The sequence below is a fragment of the Macaca nemestrina genome, chromosome X (genome assembly GCF_043159975.1).
Source record: "Macaca nemestrina isolate mMacNem1 chromosome X, mMacNem.hap1, whole genome shotgun sequence".
NCBI lineage: Eukaryota > Metazoa > Chordata > Mammalia > Primates > Cercopithecidae > Macaca > Macaca nemestrina.
Window position 1 is genome coordinate 111,782,602 of NC_092145.1, and position 15,266 is coordinate 111,797,867.

The 15,266-nt window shown below is 52.7% G+C and overlaps 1 protein-coding gene across 5 annotated transcripts in view; it reads right to left on the reverse strand.

Moving 5' to 3' along the window:
- LOC105493900 (WD repeat domain 13) overlaps nucleotides 1–13,671 on the reverse strand; it is a 34,909-nt gene extending 21,238 nt beyond the window's left edge. The window contains exons 1-10 of one of the 5 annotated variants that reach the window (XM_011761859.3): nucleotides 13,545–13,671; nucleotides 13,122–13,201; nucleotides 12,213–12,453; nucleotides 11,710–11,819; nucleotides 11,456–11,586; nucleotides 10,539–10,846; nucleotides 9,203–9,383; nucleotides 8,961–9,102; nucleotides 6,905–7,023; nucleotides 6,107–6,446 (exon numbers count right to left, since the gene is read on the reverse strand). In XM_011761859.3, the coding sequence (XP_011760161.2) occupies nucleotides 6,262–6,446; nucleotides 6,905–7,023; nucleotides 8,961–9,102; nucleotides 9,203–9,383; nucleotides 10,539–10,846; nucleotides 11,456–11,586; nucleotides 11,710–11,819; nucleotides 12,213–12,453; nucleotides 13,122–13,162 (1,458 nt within the window). In that variant the 5' untranslated portion in view covers nucleotides 13,163–13,201; nucleotides 13,545–13,671 and the 3' untranslated portion in view covers nucleotides 6,107–6,261. Of the gene's footprint in view, nucleotides 1–6,106; nucleotides 6,447–6,904; nucleotides 7,024–8,960; nucleotides 9,103–9,202; nucleotides 9,384–10,538; nucleotides 10,847–11,455; nucleotides 11,587–11,709; nucleotides 11,820–12,212; nucleotides 12,454–13,005; nucleotides 13,395–13,544 lie in introns of those variants that run through there. The other 4 variants (XM_011761865.3, XM_011761860.3, XM_011761862.3 and 1 more) reach the window with 4 other exon arrangements.
- Between the last annotated feature and the right edge of the window lie 1,595 nt (nucleotides 13,672–15,266).

The window sequence follows — 15,266 nt, forward strand, 5'->3', positions numbered from 1 at the left end:
AGAAGAACATTGATGCTTAACAGGAGACCAGATTTGAGATCAGACCAATTGATGGTGTGAGTCAAAATGGCCTACATTCAAAGTCAGATGAGAAGAGACTGAAGGTTGAACAGTTAAAAAGAAGACCAGGCATGACCCATGTGGCACTGTTGGATGAAAAGTGAACCGAGGTTCAGGTTTGATTCGAGACCAGAAGGACCTTGAAGCTAGAACATCAAATGAAGGTCAGCCGGGTGCGGTGGCTCACGCCTGTAATCCCAGCACTTTAGGAGCCAAAGCAGGAGGATCACTTGAGGTCAGGAGTTTGAGACCAGCCTGGCCAACATGGTGAAACCCCATCTCTACTAAAAATACAAAAATTAGCTGGGCGTGGTGGCAGGCACCTGTAATCCTGGCTACGCGGGAGACTGAGGCAGGAGAATCGCTTGAACCCAGGAGCAGGAGGTTGCAGTGAGCCGAGATCATGCCGCTGCAGTCCAGCCTGGGCAACAGAGCGAGACTCTGTCTTAAAAAAAAAAAAAAATAAAAATAAATAAATAAAGTGCCTGGGTTTGAGGTCATAGGTGCTGGTGAAAGAATCATTAAGAGATGCCCAGGGCCGGGTGCAGTGGCTCACGCCTGTAATCCCAGCACTTTGAGAGGCGAAGGCGGGCGGATCATAAGGTCAGGAGATCGAGACCATCCTGGCCAACATAGTGAAACCCCGTCTCTACTAAAAAATACAAAAAAATTAGCCAGGTGTGGTGGCAGGCGCCTGTAGTCCCAGCTACTCAGGAGGTTGAGGCAAGAGAGTGGCATGAACCCGGGAGGCGGAGCTTGCAGTGAGCCGAGATGGCACCACTGCACTCCAGCCTGGGCAACAGAGCAAGACTCTATGTCAAAAAAAAAAAAAAAAAAAGAGAGAGATGCCCAGGTCTGAGGTCAGACCAAAGAGTCAATGATAGTAGACTAGTTAACAGAGGCCTGGGCTTAAGTGTAGACTCCATGGGCATTCATGGTACAACTGTTTTGTTGTTGTTGTTGTCGTTTGGGGTTTGAGACGGAGTTTTGCTCTTGTTGCCCAGGGCTGGGGTGCAATGGCGCGATCTTGGCTCACTGCAACCTCCGCCTGTTGGGTTCAAGCTATTCTCGTGCCTCAGCCTCCTGAGTAGCTGAGATTACAGGCATGCACCACCACTCCCAGCTAATTTTGTATTTTTAGTAGAGACGGTGCTTCTCCATGTTGGTCACGCTGGTCTCAAACTCCCGACCTCAGGTGACCCGCCTGCCTTGGCCACCCAAAGTGTTAGGATTACAGGCATGAGACACTGTGCCCAACCAGTGGTACAACCATTAATACAGAAGTGCAGATTGGAATTGACACCATAAGGGCATTGGTGGTGAAATAATTAACAGAGGCCCAGATGCAAGGTCAGGACTGAGGGTCCTCGAGGTTGGAACGGAGCAAAAGGGCGCTGATCACAAAATACAGTAGTCAATAGAAGCCCAAGTTCAGTTCAAGGTCAGATCAGAAGTCAATTGCTAGTGAAATATTATACAGTAGCCCTGGTTTGAGATTTGACCAGTGGTACACCAGTGGGGTAATAGTTAACAAAGGCCCAGCTTCGTTCTGAGACCAGAGAGGCTTTTTTTTCTTTTTTTTTTGACAAGTCTCGCTCTGTCACCAGACTGGAGTGCAGTGGCGCAATCTTGGCTCACTGCAACCTCCGCCTGTTGGGTTCAAGCTATTCTTGTGCCTCAGCCTCCTGAGTAGCTGGGATTACAGGCACACGCCACCAAATCCAGCTAATTTTTGCATTTTTAGTAGAGATGGGGTTTCACCATGTTGGGCAGGATGGTCTCAATATCCTGACCTCGTGATCCACCACCTCGGCCTCCCAAAGTGCTGGGATTACAGGCGTGAGCCACTGCGCCCAGCCATTTTTTTTGTTTTTTTGTTTTTTGTTTTTGACATGGAGTCTCCCTCTGTCGCCCAGGCTGGAGTGGAGTGGCGCGATCTCGGCTCACTGCAACCTCCGCCTCCCGGGTTCAAGCGATTCTCCTACCTCAGCCTCCTGAGTAGCTGGGACTACAGGTGCCCGCCACCACGCCCAGCTAATTTTTTCATATTTGTAGTAGAGACAGGGTTTCACCGTGTCAGCCAGGATGGTCTTGATCTCCTGACCTCGTGATCTGCCCGCCTTGGCCTCCTAAAGTGCTGGGATTACAGGTATGAGCCACCGCGCCTGGCCCAGAGAGGCTCTTGATGGTAAAGTAGTTGACAAACACACAGGTTCAAAGTCAGACAAAGGGCAGGGAACAATTAATCAAAGCCTCGATTTGAGGCAAGACCAGAGGGGCATTGATAGTGGAATGGTTGACAGAGCTTCAGATCTGATGTGAAACCAGTGATGCTGGACAAGTTAACCGAGGCCCGAATGCGACTGATAACACTCTTTTTATTCTTTCTGCATTATCTATTCCCCCTCAGGTGGTGAGTCAAGAAAAGTACCACCAAGATGAGTTTAAAGTAGAATGTCAAATCTGCCACCTCAAAATTTCACAAAGAGGAGACCCCCAAAATCATGCACAATATTCATGATCAATCATCTTGAATCTAGACTCAATAGAGAATGTGGAGTGTAAACAAAAGAAGAAAAATGTTAGCGAAAAAGGAGGTTCCTCAAAATTATCTTGCCATCCACAGACCTTGGTGGAAACTGGGCATCTGTGTGGTGTTGCATACTGTGCAGAAAAACAGTAACAGAGCAGGCCTCAACTGCGATCTTTGGAAAGGCCTGCTTCAAGGTTGGCCCTTGACTGGTGTCTAGGAACATAGATTCCAGGAGGGTTCCCACCATTCCCTAAGAGATAAGAACGGCTCACTCTGGCCGGGCGTGGTGGCTCACACCTGTAATCCCAGCACTTTGGGAGGCCAAGGTGGGAGGATCACTTGAGCCCAGGAGTTCAAGAACAGCCTGGGCAACATGGTGAAACCCATCTCTACAAAAATCAGCTGGGGTTGTGGTGGTGCATGTCTGTGGTCCCAGCTACTTTGGAGGCTGAAACAGCAGGACTGCTTGAGCCTGGGAGGTTGAGGCTGCAGCGAACTGTGTTTGAGCCACTGCACTCCAGCCTGGGCAACAAAGTGAGACCCTGTCTCAAAAAAAGAAAAAAATAAAAAATAAAAAAGAATGGCTTACTCTACCTAAGCTGTTTGTATAAAAAAGTGGGCCGGGAGCAGTGGCTCACGCCTGTAATCCCAGTATTTTGGGAGGTCGAGGTGGGCGGATCACAAGGTCAAGAGATGGAGACCAGCCTGGCCAATATGGTGAAACCCCGTCTCTACTAAAAATACAAAAGTTAGCTGGGCATGGTGGCACGCGCTTGTAGTCCCAGCTACTCAGGAAGCTGAGGCAGAATTGCTTGAACCCAGGAGGCAGAGGTTGCAGTAAGCCGAGATCGCACCACTGCACTCCAGCCTGGCGACAGAGCGAGACTCCGTCTCAATAATAATAATTTAAAAAGGTGATTTATGCTGAGCCCCTGCTTTCCTTTTGGGAGTCTGGGATTTGGGTAGGTGCCAGGCAGGGGGTGCCTGTGTGACCATACCCCAGTAAAAACTTGATACCAGCCAGGCGCTCACGCCTGTAATCCCAGCAGTTTGGGAGGCTGAGGTGGGAGGATCACTTGAGGTCAGGAGTTCAAGACCAGCCTGGCCAACATGGTGAAACTCCGTCCCTACTAAAAATACAAAAATTAGCTGGGCTTGCTGGTGTGCTCCTGTAGTCCCAGCTATTCGAGAAGCTGAGGCCCGAGGATCGCTTGAACCCAGGAGGTGGAGGCTGCAGTGAGCCGAGATCACGCCATTGCATTCCAGCCTGGGCATCAGAGCAAGACCCCCCCCAAAACAAAACAAAACAACAACAACAAAAAAAAACTTCTGAGTGCTGAGTCTCTAATTGAGCTTCCTTGGTTGACAACATTTCGCATGTATTGTCACAACCCATTACTGTGAACCGAGCACATCTTCTGTGACTCCAATGAGAGAGGAGCCCTGGAAACTTGTCACTGGGTCTCTCTGGGAGTTGGTCCTGCACACCATTTCTTTTTGTTGATTTTGCTCTTTATCTTTTTGTTGTAATAAATCAATCATAGCCATGAATACAACCACATACTGAGTCTTGGAAGTCCTCCTAGCAAATCACTGGGCCTGGGACTGGTATTGGGGACCATGACACACACACACATACATGACCTTTACCACGGGAACAATCTAGCTCACTGATGTCCCTATCTCACCACCATGTACCCTGAGGTCTATTAGATGGAAGTGCCAGATAGAAATGCTTGGGGTAAAAGTAACCACACTGTCAAATAACTGGACTGAACAAACAGGAGATTATTTCCCTCCAACAAGACTGTTGGTGCGAGTTCAGCAGCTCAGCAACACTGGACCAAGCTGGAGTCTCTACCAAGCTGTGGACTGACCCTAAGGTCCCAAGATGTCAGTCGCAGTTCCAGTCAACGCATATGTGGCAACAAATGGAGCTGAGGAGGAAGGGAGGGGATGGAGCAAGAGCCTCTTTGCCGCTTCAGGTAACTTTGACATTTTCTGGTGACACAGGCCACTGATAAGCGATTTTGGTTATTTACTCCCATCAATACTCAAACCTTTTTCTCCTCTCTCGGGGCTCCCCTCAAATACTTAACATCATTTTTTGGTCTCTAAGCTGTTCCACGGCTGGAATTTGCACCCTGAATGGGGCTGGGAGGAGACAAGGGTGGTCTGAGGGATGGAGATTCCACCACACAGCAGGAGGCCCCAGGTCAGCCTTAACTTCCAGTTGCTCCTGCACCAGCTTGGGGCTCCAGGACCCAACACGTCTGCTCCCTGCTTTCAAGAAACAACACTATGCACAGAGAGAGGTGGAGCCCAGGCAAGGGCTGCTGTGTGGAGGAGTCTGGGAATATCGCCCCCTGAAGAGGCAGCAGAGTCCTGCAGCCTAACATGGTGAACCCGCTGGGGGTCCAACCCAATGTTCCCTGCCAACTCCTCCACTGTCACTACCCTGGTGCAAGTCCCCATCACTGCGCTCAGAGGGGTCTCCTGCTGGGTCCCCTGCTTCTACGCCCACCCCCAATTTGTTCCCTTCAGCAGCCAGAAGGAGCCTCTATGACCAAGTCAGATCATACCCCTCCTCTGCTTGAGACCTTCTGGTCACCCCCACTCAGAAAAAAAGCCAAAGTCCTCACTGTGGCCCACGAAGCATCTGGCCTGTCTGACCTCATCTACTGTCACACTCTGGTCCAGCAAGACTCTGGCATACACAATGATCCTTCTGGAGCGCTCTAGCCTAAGTGCCTTTAGGCTGGCTTTCTCTCTGCCTAGAATGTTCTCCCCCTACACTATGACTCCCACTCACTTCATTCAAGTCTTTATTTAAATGTCACCCTGAGCCAGGTGTGGTGGTTCACGCCTGTAATCCCAGCACTTTGGGAGGCTGAGGCGAGTGGATCGCTTGAGCCCAGGAGTTCGAGACCAGCCTGGGCAACATGGCGAGATCCCGTCTCTACTAAAAATACAAAAAGTACCCAGGTGTGGTGGCACACACCCATAGTCCCAGCTACTTGGGAGGCTTAAGTGAGGGCCACTTGAGTCCCGGAGATTGAGGCTGCAGTGAGCTATGGTCATGCCACTGCATTCCAACCTGGGTGACAGAGTGAGACCCTGTCTCAAGAACAAAAAAGTCACCCTGTCAGGATCATCTTCCCTGATGCTGTCACCATAAAGAGCCCACTCCCCCAACTTCTGTAGCTCTGTCTCCCATCCTTGCTTTATTTTCTTCACACCACTCATCATTAGCTGGCCTGTTCCGTATTTTTGTCTACTGTCTCCATTATGATGCAAGCCCAATGAGGGCAGGCATTTCTGTCAGTTTAGGTCAGAGCAGTATCCCCAGTGCCCAGAACGGTTCCTGGCACACGGTCGGGGCTCACTAATGTCTATCGAATGCATGAGTATGTAAAACAGTTAAGGCGGTGCCTGTGACCCAGCAGACATTCAATCAATGCTTGTGGAATGAATGAATCCGTCGATGCATGAATGCACGAATGAGTCAATGAACCCCGTTCCACTGTGTTCCTGGAGCTGCCCGCTGCCCTGCCCGTCCCTGGCAGAGTTGGGAGCTGGCCCTCAGCACGACCACCGAAACTTTATTTACAACACGAGGCTGGAGTAAGAGGGGTGGGATGGAGGACAGCAGCAGGGCTGACAGGACCCTACTTCTGCTCCCGCCTCCAGACGATGACCATGCCGCTGGCGTCACTGGAGGCCAGTAGGCTCTCGTCGCAGTTGAAGCTGACATCAAGCACAGGTGCACTGTGGCCCTGCAGCTTGTTGACGGCAGCCTTGGCCGCCCGCTCCACATCAAAGAAGTGCACGCACATGTCCTCACTGCCCGTCACTGTCGGGGTGAGAGGGAGAGGCCATCGGGAGGCGCCTGGGGTGCCCGTGGTGGGAAGTCCCTGAGGTGTCTGAGGTGTTGAAGGGTGTATGTCCGAGGTGTGAGGTCCTAGCATGGCTTAGGGAGGTTTGAGGGGGCCCCATCCCTAGATGGGAGGTCGCCTGGCTGTTTCGGTACTGTGTGCAGAGTGCGAGGTCTCTGGGCTGTTTGGGGGGAAGTGCGTTCAAAGTGTGAGTTTTCATCACTTCTCGGCCTTTTGGCTGAGACCAAGTGCAAACTGTGAGTTCTCTGAGCTGTTTGGAGCTGTGAGTCCCAGAGTGAGGCTGTTGGGGCAGGAGGGGTCATGAGGCCTAGGAAGTCAGGGCATCAGAGTGTCATGATGTCTGAGCCAGGCTGGCACCAGCCCTGGCTCCTGCCCCTCCCCAGTCACCCAGATCCCCTGTCCCTACAGGACTCACCCACGCAGGCCCCCTGGCGGAACGACATGAGGGGACAGAAGATGCTGCGCACAGGATGTGAGCTCTGCTCGATGGGGAAGCTTCTCTTCAGCTGCAGGGTCCCCTCGTTGTCTACCACCCTGACAGGAGGACAGACCGGGTCAAAACACAGCCCCAGCAGGGAGACAAGTTGTGGGCCTATGTCCCCACCCCTGTGCCTAAGTTCTTTTCAAGGTGCATGAAACCCGTTTTTTTTTTTGTTTTAGTTTTTGAGACAGGATCTCACTCTGTCACCCAGGCTGGAGTATAGTGGTGCGATCATGGCTCACTGCAGCCTCAACCTCCCAGGCTCAAGTGATCCTCCCGCCTCAGCCTCCCGAGTAGCTGGGACTACCTATAGGCACACACCACACCCAGCTTATGACACCCAATTCTGAGATGACTGCATAAACTATAAATAGGGGCTGATGTGTGAGTTACTGATGGTTCAGAAACCATCTCTGTTGGTATAAATGGGAGCCTCTGCAGTTTCATTCACTAGCTTTTCTTTCTAAGGGTCTCTAAAAGATCCTGGTGTTAAGACAGGCACAAAGAGAGGAAATAAACACACTATGGTACGCCCACACTGTGGAAAACTGCACAGCCCTTAGAATAAACCACAGTCCCCACAGGTGACCTGGGGGGTTGCCACAAGGCATCACATGGTGAGAAACTTGAAATGTAGGAAAGGCCATTTCTTTTTTCTTTCTTTTTTAAGAGATGGAGTCTGGCTCTGTCGTCCAGGCTGGAGTGCAGTGGCACCATCTCAGCTCACTGCAACCTCCGCCTCCCAAGTTCAAGCAATTCTCCAGCCTCAGCCTCCCGAGTAGCTGAGATTATAGGCACCTGCCACCAAGCTCAGCTAATTTTTGTATTTTTAGTACAGAAGGGGATTTGCCATGTTGGCCAGGCTGGTCTCGGACTCCTGACCTCAGGTGATCCACCCGCCTTGGCCTCCCAAAGTGCTGGGATTACAAGCGTGAGCCACTGTGCCTGGCCGGAAAAGGCCATTTCTTTAAAATGTCTTTCCTTCAAAACTGTGGTGGGAGCTAGGCAAAAAATAGATTAAAAAAGTTGGCCGAGCATGGTGGCGTGTGCCTGTAATCTCAGCTACTTAGGCTGAGGTGGGAGAATCGCATGAGCCCAGGAATTGGAGGTTGCAGTGAGCCATGATCATGCCACTGCACTCCAATCTGGGTAACAGCAAAACCCTGTCTCACAAACAAAAACACACGCGGATATGTGTACACGCCTAGGATTTGTAGACAGACAAGGATATGTGGAAAGATGTGGATCGTTAATGGGCTTTACTGTGGCAGAAGGAGGCCAGAGGTGGCAGGAGGAAGAAAGGAGAGGCTGTGGGAAATGGGTACAAACTTAAGGGTACACTTAAATTTTTAAAAATTTAAGTATATATAGAAATTGTTTAAAAAGGAGGAGAGAAATAAAGGGGTAGAATAAAAAGCATCCTCTTAGGCAGTGGTTTTCAGGCCTGGCTAGATATCGCTTAGGGAATTTCTCAATCTACCAATGCCCAGGCCCATCCCAAAGCTTCTGAAATTACTGGCCTGCAGAGGGGCCCGGGCAAGAGTTTTTGAAGCTCTTCAGGTCATTTCAATGTGTGGCCCAGGCTGAGAACTGCATTTGGGCAACATGACAGATGTGAGTGGGGACAGTAAACCCCAAATTGCCCCCCGCAAAAACAAAAACAATAAAAGAAAAAAGAAAGGAAAACAGGCCTCTGCTTTAGGTAGCCCTAATCTATTTTATGCTTCAGTTTGCTCGCCTGCAAAATGGAAATAATAACAGCACCTACCTCACAGGTCGGTGCAAGGATTCAATATGGTGATACGTGGAAACTGCTTCGAACGGGCCTGGCCGCAGTGATTGCTGTAAACGCGCTCACTATTGCTATTACTGTTAACTGCTACTACTGCTCCCTCAATTAAATTAACCTGATGGAGGAGATGAGCTACTGTCCCAGTGTGCTGGAGGAGGCAGGCCCTCCATCTCCAGGAGGCCCTGATGGGGGACCCACCTGTAGAGCAGCAGCTTGTTGAGGCAAGCATTGATGAGCAGTGAGGGATCCCGGGCCTCGCGGCTGACCCAGGACCGGGCTGAGATGCTGGTCACAGGGCTCCCCTCATGCACCACCAGACGCTTGGCTTTAGTCAGCTTCCCTGCAGCAGCAGAGGGAGGGAAGGCAAAGGCGAGGGTGAGGGCTGTGCCCTGGAAGGGCTGGAGGGCGAGCACTCAGATGCAGGCCTGCTGTCTGCCTACCCGTGGCCATGTCGAAGAGGAAAGAGAAGACACTGCCCCGGTCATCACCCGCCCAGAGCAGCCGGCCAGGGGCATCAAAGGACAGAGCAAGGACACGGCCCGTCAGCTTGCTGGAGCCCCCCTTCACTTTCTTGCCCGTGGAGATGTTCATGACATGCACGTTGTGCTTGGCGTTCCCCACCTGTGGGGAGAATGCACAGACCATCATCCTGCTCCCAGCCAGGCCCTCCTTGAGTCTGACCACAATGGGGCTGCTGTTGATGCGACTGGCTAGTCCCTGAGTCTATTCACAGTGCGGCTGTGGCAGGTAGACAAGGTGACCAGGCATGAATCCACCTCCCTAGCCAGCCCCTTTTGCAATCTGCCCAGAGTAGGCCACCTGCCTATGGGACTAAAGGGCCTTCGGAGCCATCATGCTGCCCCTTGGTTGGTCCTCCCACAGTGTGAGAACCACAGGGCCCATCTAGGCCTGTGATCCCAGCTTTCCCCTGCTCCCTGGCTGCTCCTTTCTGGAACTTGTGGGGCTGCTGCTGATGTGGGGAGAATCCCGGCCCACAAGCTCACCCTTAGTCGGTTCCTCTGCAGTTCACCCCACCCCACTCCGGGTTACACCAGACTTTCTAATGTCCTTCCCCTGCTCTCTGACCAATCTACCCTGGAGTCTGACATGGTGGGGCCACTGACAGACCAGACAAGGCTCAGCCTCATCATCCTGCTCCTCAGAGGTAGCCCCTGCAGTTGGAAAACTGTAGGACTGCAGCTGATGGGACCAAAGGGGCCCCAGAGCCAGAACCCTGCCCCTGGCCAGTGCTCCCTGGAGTATACCACAGCAAGGCCATCCCAGACCAAGAATGGCACTCCCCTTTTTTTTTTTTTTTTTGAGACAGAGTCTCGCTCTGTCACCCAGTGGCGCCAGCTCGGCTCACTGCAAGCTCTACCTCCCAGGTTCATGCCATTCTCCTGCCTCAGCCTCCCGAGTAGCTGGGACTACAGGCGCCCGTCACCACGCCCGGCTAAGTTTTTGTATTTTTAGCAGAAACGGGGTTTCACTGTGTTAGCCAGGATGGTCTCGATCTCCTGACCTCGTGATCCACCCGCCTCAGCCTCCCAAAGTGCTGGGATTACAGGCGTGAGCCACCGCGCCCGGCCCACTCCCCTGTCTTCTGATTTGCTTCCCTTTTAAGTCTGACCACACTAGGACTGCTGTGACGAGATTGGGCGGGTGCGGGGGGATCCTAGGCCCCCCTGGCTGTCCCTCCTTATACTCTGAATCCCTCAGATGGCCTTCCTGACCCAGCCCATCAGCCCTTGATGAGTGGGTGTCCTGGAGCCTGACCACGGTGAGGTTGTTGTTGACGGGCTGGAAGGTGCAGCAGAGCAGTTCAGCGCCATCAGGGTCAGGGATCTCCCGGATGCAGCGGCCATCCTCAGAGGCCCAGATGCGCATGGTGGCATCCAGTGAGGTGGACACGAGGATGTCATTGGAGAGGGACCAGGCGAAGTCAGAGACACCACGGGTGTGGCCCCGTAGCACACGAAGCACTGTGGGTGGGGCGGGCACCAGCTGGCACAGGGAGATGCTGCCGTCGAGTGAGCAGCAGGCCAGGCGGTGCCGGTCATCATTCGCGAAGCGCACCCTTGGGACTGCAATGCCAAGAAGCCATTAGTGGGAGTCTGCACACTCATTGGGCACTTTTCTCTCTAAAAGGCTCTGACGTGTGTGCCAGGGGCTGGGGCCCCACGGCATGAGGCACAGTGGCCTCAGCAAAGGGCTTTCCTTGGCTGACAAAGGGAACTGTAACCCCAGAAGACTCTCTGCCAAAACTCCCTAAGTCTTAGCAGCTCCTTTGCAGATTGCAAGTCTTCTGCAATGTGAGAAAGTTCCTGTCTTAGGGAACACTTTATAATCAAGTTCTTGGCAGTTTGCAAAACCCTTGACACTGTAGCCCACTCTGCCCTCTGCAAGGGGATTTATCATCAGCAAAGGCTTTGAACTCTTCCAAGTGACTCAGGAACCCAGGCAGCCTGCTGCAAAGGGCTCTCTTAGGCTTCTCAGGCCCTTTCCAATAGACGAAGCACTGAGACTCTGCAGACCACTTTGCAGAGGGATTTTCAGTCTGCAAAAGGCTTTACGGATGGTCATTCCTCCTTTGGAGGTGTGCCAGGGGCCTTGGATTCAGAAAAGGATGCCTTGGTTGGTTGTCACAGTTTGGGCAAATGCTTGGTGATGGAACCCGCCACCCACTGGCTCACCTGCCTCATCCACGTGCTGGTCAAAAACATGGTACATGCCCGCAAAAGCATAGTTCTCGCTCAGTGATGTGTCCCCGGCCATGGCCCGACTTGCCTCTGCCGCTGACGTGGGCACCACGCTGCCAGGGGGCCTGGGCCCCAACAGGAAGTGAGGGGTGACAGGAGGTAGATGCAAAAGTGTTCAGTCTGCCATTGCCCCAGGGCCCCTCTCCTCCTCACAACCCACCCCCAGCCTTGGTTGCCTCTGTGCATACCTGTCCTCATAGACAGCACGGTTCATCTGTGCCTGCAGCTGGTAGGAGCCTCGGCTGACAGAACGACGGTGCCCACGGGCCCCCAGGGCCCGAGGATCATCCTCAAAGTCCTGCAAATGGAAAGGGTCAGGGTGGGTGCATCCTGCAAAAAACCCGAGAACCTTTGAGGTGTGGAGCCCTGAAAATCTACCTAGAGCCAGATCACTTCTCACCGTGCCCCCTGCCACCACCACCGCTGCCCGCTTGTACAGTGGCTTCCTCATGAGTTCTGCTGTTCCTGCCCTCCCCCTGCTCAGCAGATACTCAAGACAGGGCTTGCTATATGTTTACTGACCTGTTTACCAAGTTTATTGTCTGTTTATTGATTTACTTGGCATATTATATTTTTGTCCTCTGCTGATGCAGAACAGTGCCCAGCAAAGAGCAGGTGCTTGATGAAAGTCAGTGGAGTGAATGTGTGCAGGCAGGGTATGCCCAGGGGGTGAATGTGGCCAGGAGCTCACCTCCATGCGGTCAAGGGTAGTGCGGCTACTGCGGACGATGCTGTTGCTATAGGCACGAGCACTGCCTGGCTCGGAGAGGGGTCCGTAGCGCTGGCCCAGCAGCTGTCCCCGAAGCCTCAGGTACTGCCGACGCAGCGCTGGGGGGTGCCCAGCCTTGGCATTCTCCCGCAGCAGCTGGCTGCGCCGGCGGATATACTGCGTCCGAAACTGTGGAAACGTTGGTGTGCGGTACGCGTTGTACCTGCAGGGTCAGGATGCAGGGCAGGCAGCAGGCACAGGACAGAGGGAATCAATCAGCTCGGGAGATAGGGCAGGAGAGTGAGGTGTGTGGCAGTGACTGGGGCCTGGGTGGTTAGAATGACTAGCAGTGGTGATGGGGGACCTCTTGGTCCTGCAGTGGGAGTGAGTCTGCAGTAATAATGAGCATGGTCATGAGGTCAGTTTGCAGACAACAGTGTCAGTCTGCTGCCCTGCTGGGGTCCATACGGGGTGACTGAGTCAGTGCAGACAATAATTGGGGTCGGTATACCAGGGCGACAGAAGTCAGAATGACATTAAGGGGGTCAGCGTTGGGAGGTGATGGGGTCAGAATGGGGATGTAAAAAAAAAAAAAGTCCAGGGGACACCCATAGGGGATAGGATGTCACTAGCCTGAGCCCCACCTCCCTCTCACAGGCAGCGTCGTTGCGCATGCCTGTATCTGACCACACTTTCCCGGCTTGCTGTTTAGAATCCTCTCCGGCCCAGCCAACTCACCGCGGGCGTGCCCGCCCCCGCTACTGCGCATGCTCACCTCCGGCATGCCCACGCAGCCGCATTAAGGCAAGTTCTCCGCCCAGCCTCACTTATCGCCATTGCGCATGCACCACAGTAAGTTCTGCTCCCATGGGCTTCGACCCCACGCCTCACCTCGCGTCCACTGCTAAGACTTGCTGCCACACCGCGGCCATTCCCCGGCCTCCTCCTCTGGCGTGTCCGCCCGCGGGAGCCTGCAGGACAAGGGCCTGGAATGTGAGCGTCCCGAGCGAAGGGATCTAGTTCCGTCCCGTCCGCCAGGCGACCACTGCCATAGACATCGAGTCCCTCCGCGCCGGAGATGTCACGAACTCCCACCCGGCTGTTACCATGGTCATCACCCCAGCCCTGCCCTTCCTGGGCAGCGCCGGGGTGACACACAGCGATTCAGAACAGACACCGCCCCTCCCCAGTCGCCATAGCAACGCCCCTCCCCCGCCTAGCATTCCTTGCTTGACATTCCCCATCCATCCTGTCCCCGCCGCCCTCCGCCTTCCCTTCTCAGGTCCAAGAGCATAGCCCGGGATCGGGAACCACCTCCGGGGCTGCCTCCGGTTCTTGAGGCCCCCCGGAGCGGCCCTGAGACCACTGTCGCCGGTTCCTTCTGTCTCTCCTCCCTTTCTCAGGCTCCAAGCAAGATGGCTGCCTGCTATCAGAAAGAGCTGCCGAGCCCAGAGCGAATCGATAGACATCCTTCCCAGGGTGTGGGAGTCTCGCAGGCGCATTGAGGGACATTCGCTTCAGGCCCAAGGACGGAGGCTCCACCCCTCGAGTTCTACCCACTCGTTAATGGCACTTTTTGTATATGGAAGGATAGTGTCTAAGGGACATAGCGTCAGGGGTGAGTTTGCGAATCATTCCCTAGAAATCAGAAGTACATTATAAAAAAGAGAAGAAACACGACTTTTAAAAGTGGTGTAGGGCCGGGCGCGGTGGCTTACGCCTGTAATCCCAGCACTTAGGGAGGCCGAGGCAGGTGGATCACTTGAGGCCAGGAGTTCAAGACCAGCCTGGCCAACATGGTGAAACCCTGTCTCTACTAAAACTACAAAAATTAGCCGGGTATGGTGGCGGGCGCTTGCAGTCCCAGCTACTCGGGAGGTTGTGACAGGAGGATTGCTTGAGCCCAGGACGCGGAGGTTGTAGTGAGCTAAGATCGCGCCACTGCACTCCAGCCTGGGTGACGGGAGTGAAACCCTGTCTTAAAAAAAAAAAAAAAAAGGGGGTGTAGGCCACTTTTTAGCAGCACAATCTTGTCCAAGCAAAACTTGAATAATGTAATAAAAAATCATCATATATGTAAAGACGCCTTGAAAGTTCACCAGTTCTTGCAGTGGGCCTCTGCACACCCCTGGGATGAATAAGGTCGGTTGTGTGTGTGTGACTGGGATGGTTGGACTTGGATGCCCCCAGAAAGCTTGAGGCTTGAGTTTCTAAAGACAGAAGATAGAATTAGGCAAAATAAGCTTTGGGGTTTGGATCCAAGGAGGCTATCTGAATCATCTCTATTTCAACTTCCAGCAGGAAGCTGCGTTTCAAATTGTTCATCTTAACGTTATCAGGGTAAACTTCCTGTTGGATCTTAACATCAACTGACATAAAATTCGAAGCTGTTATTTTCCACACTATTTTTATAACAAATACAATCGGCCGGGTGCGGTGGCTCACGCCTGTAATCCCAGCACTTTGGGAGGCCGAGGCGGGCGGATCACAAGGTCAGGAGATCGAGACCACGGTGAAACCCCGTCTCTACTAAAAATACAAAAAATTAGCCGGGCGCGGTGGCGGGCGCCTGTAGTCCCAGCTACTCAGGAGGCTGAGGCAGGAGAATGGCGTAAACTCAGGAGGCGGAGCTCCCAGTGAGCCGAGATCGCGCCACTGCACTCCAGCCTGGGCGACAGAGCGAGACTCCGTCTCAAAAAAAAAAAAAAAACAAAAAAAACAAATACAATCAATTGAACAATGCTTTAAAGTCACTGAAAGATCCCACTGTGTTGTATTGACTCAGCATCTCCCTTGTCCATGTAACAAGCTTATCAGTGTCTTTTAATATTAAATACTCTTTTGTAACATGATTGATAAAGAATAGACTCTATTTCACTGCACAAACGTGTAACGTTAACAAGAACAATATTTATGAGACAATGTGCTGGGTACTGTTCAAGGTATTTTATATATGTTAATCTATTTAATTTTTTTTTTTTTTTTTTTGAGATGGGGTCTCACTCTGTCACCCAGGCTGGAGTGCAGTGACATGAT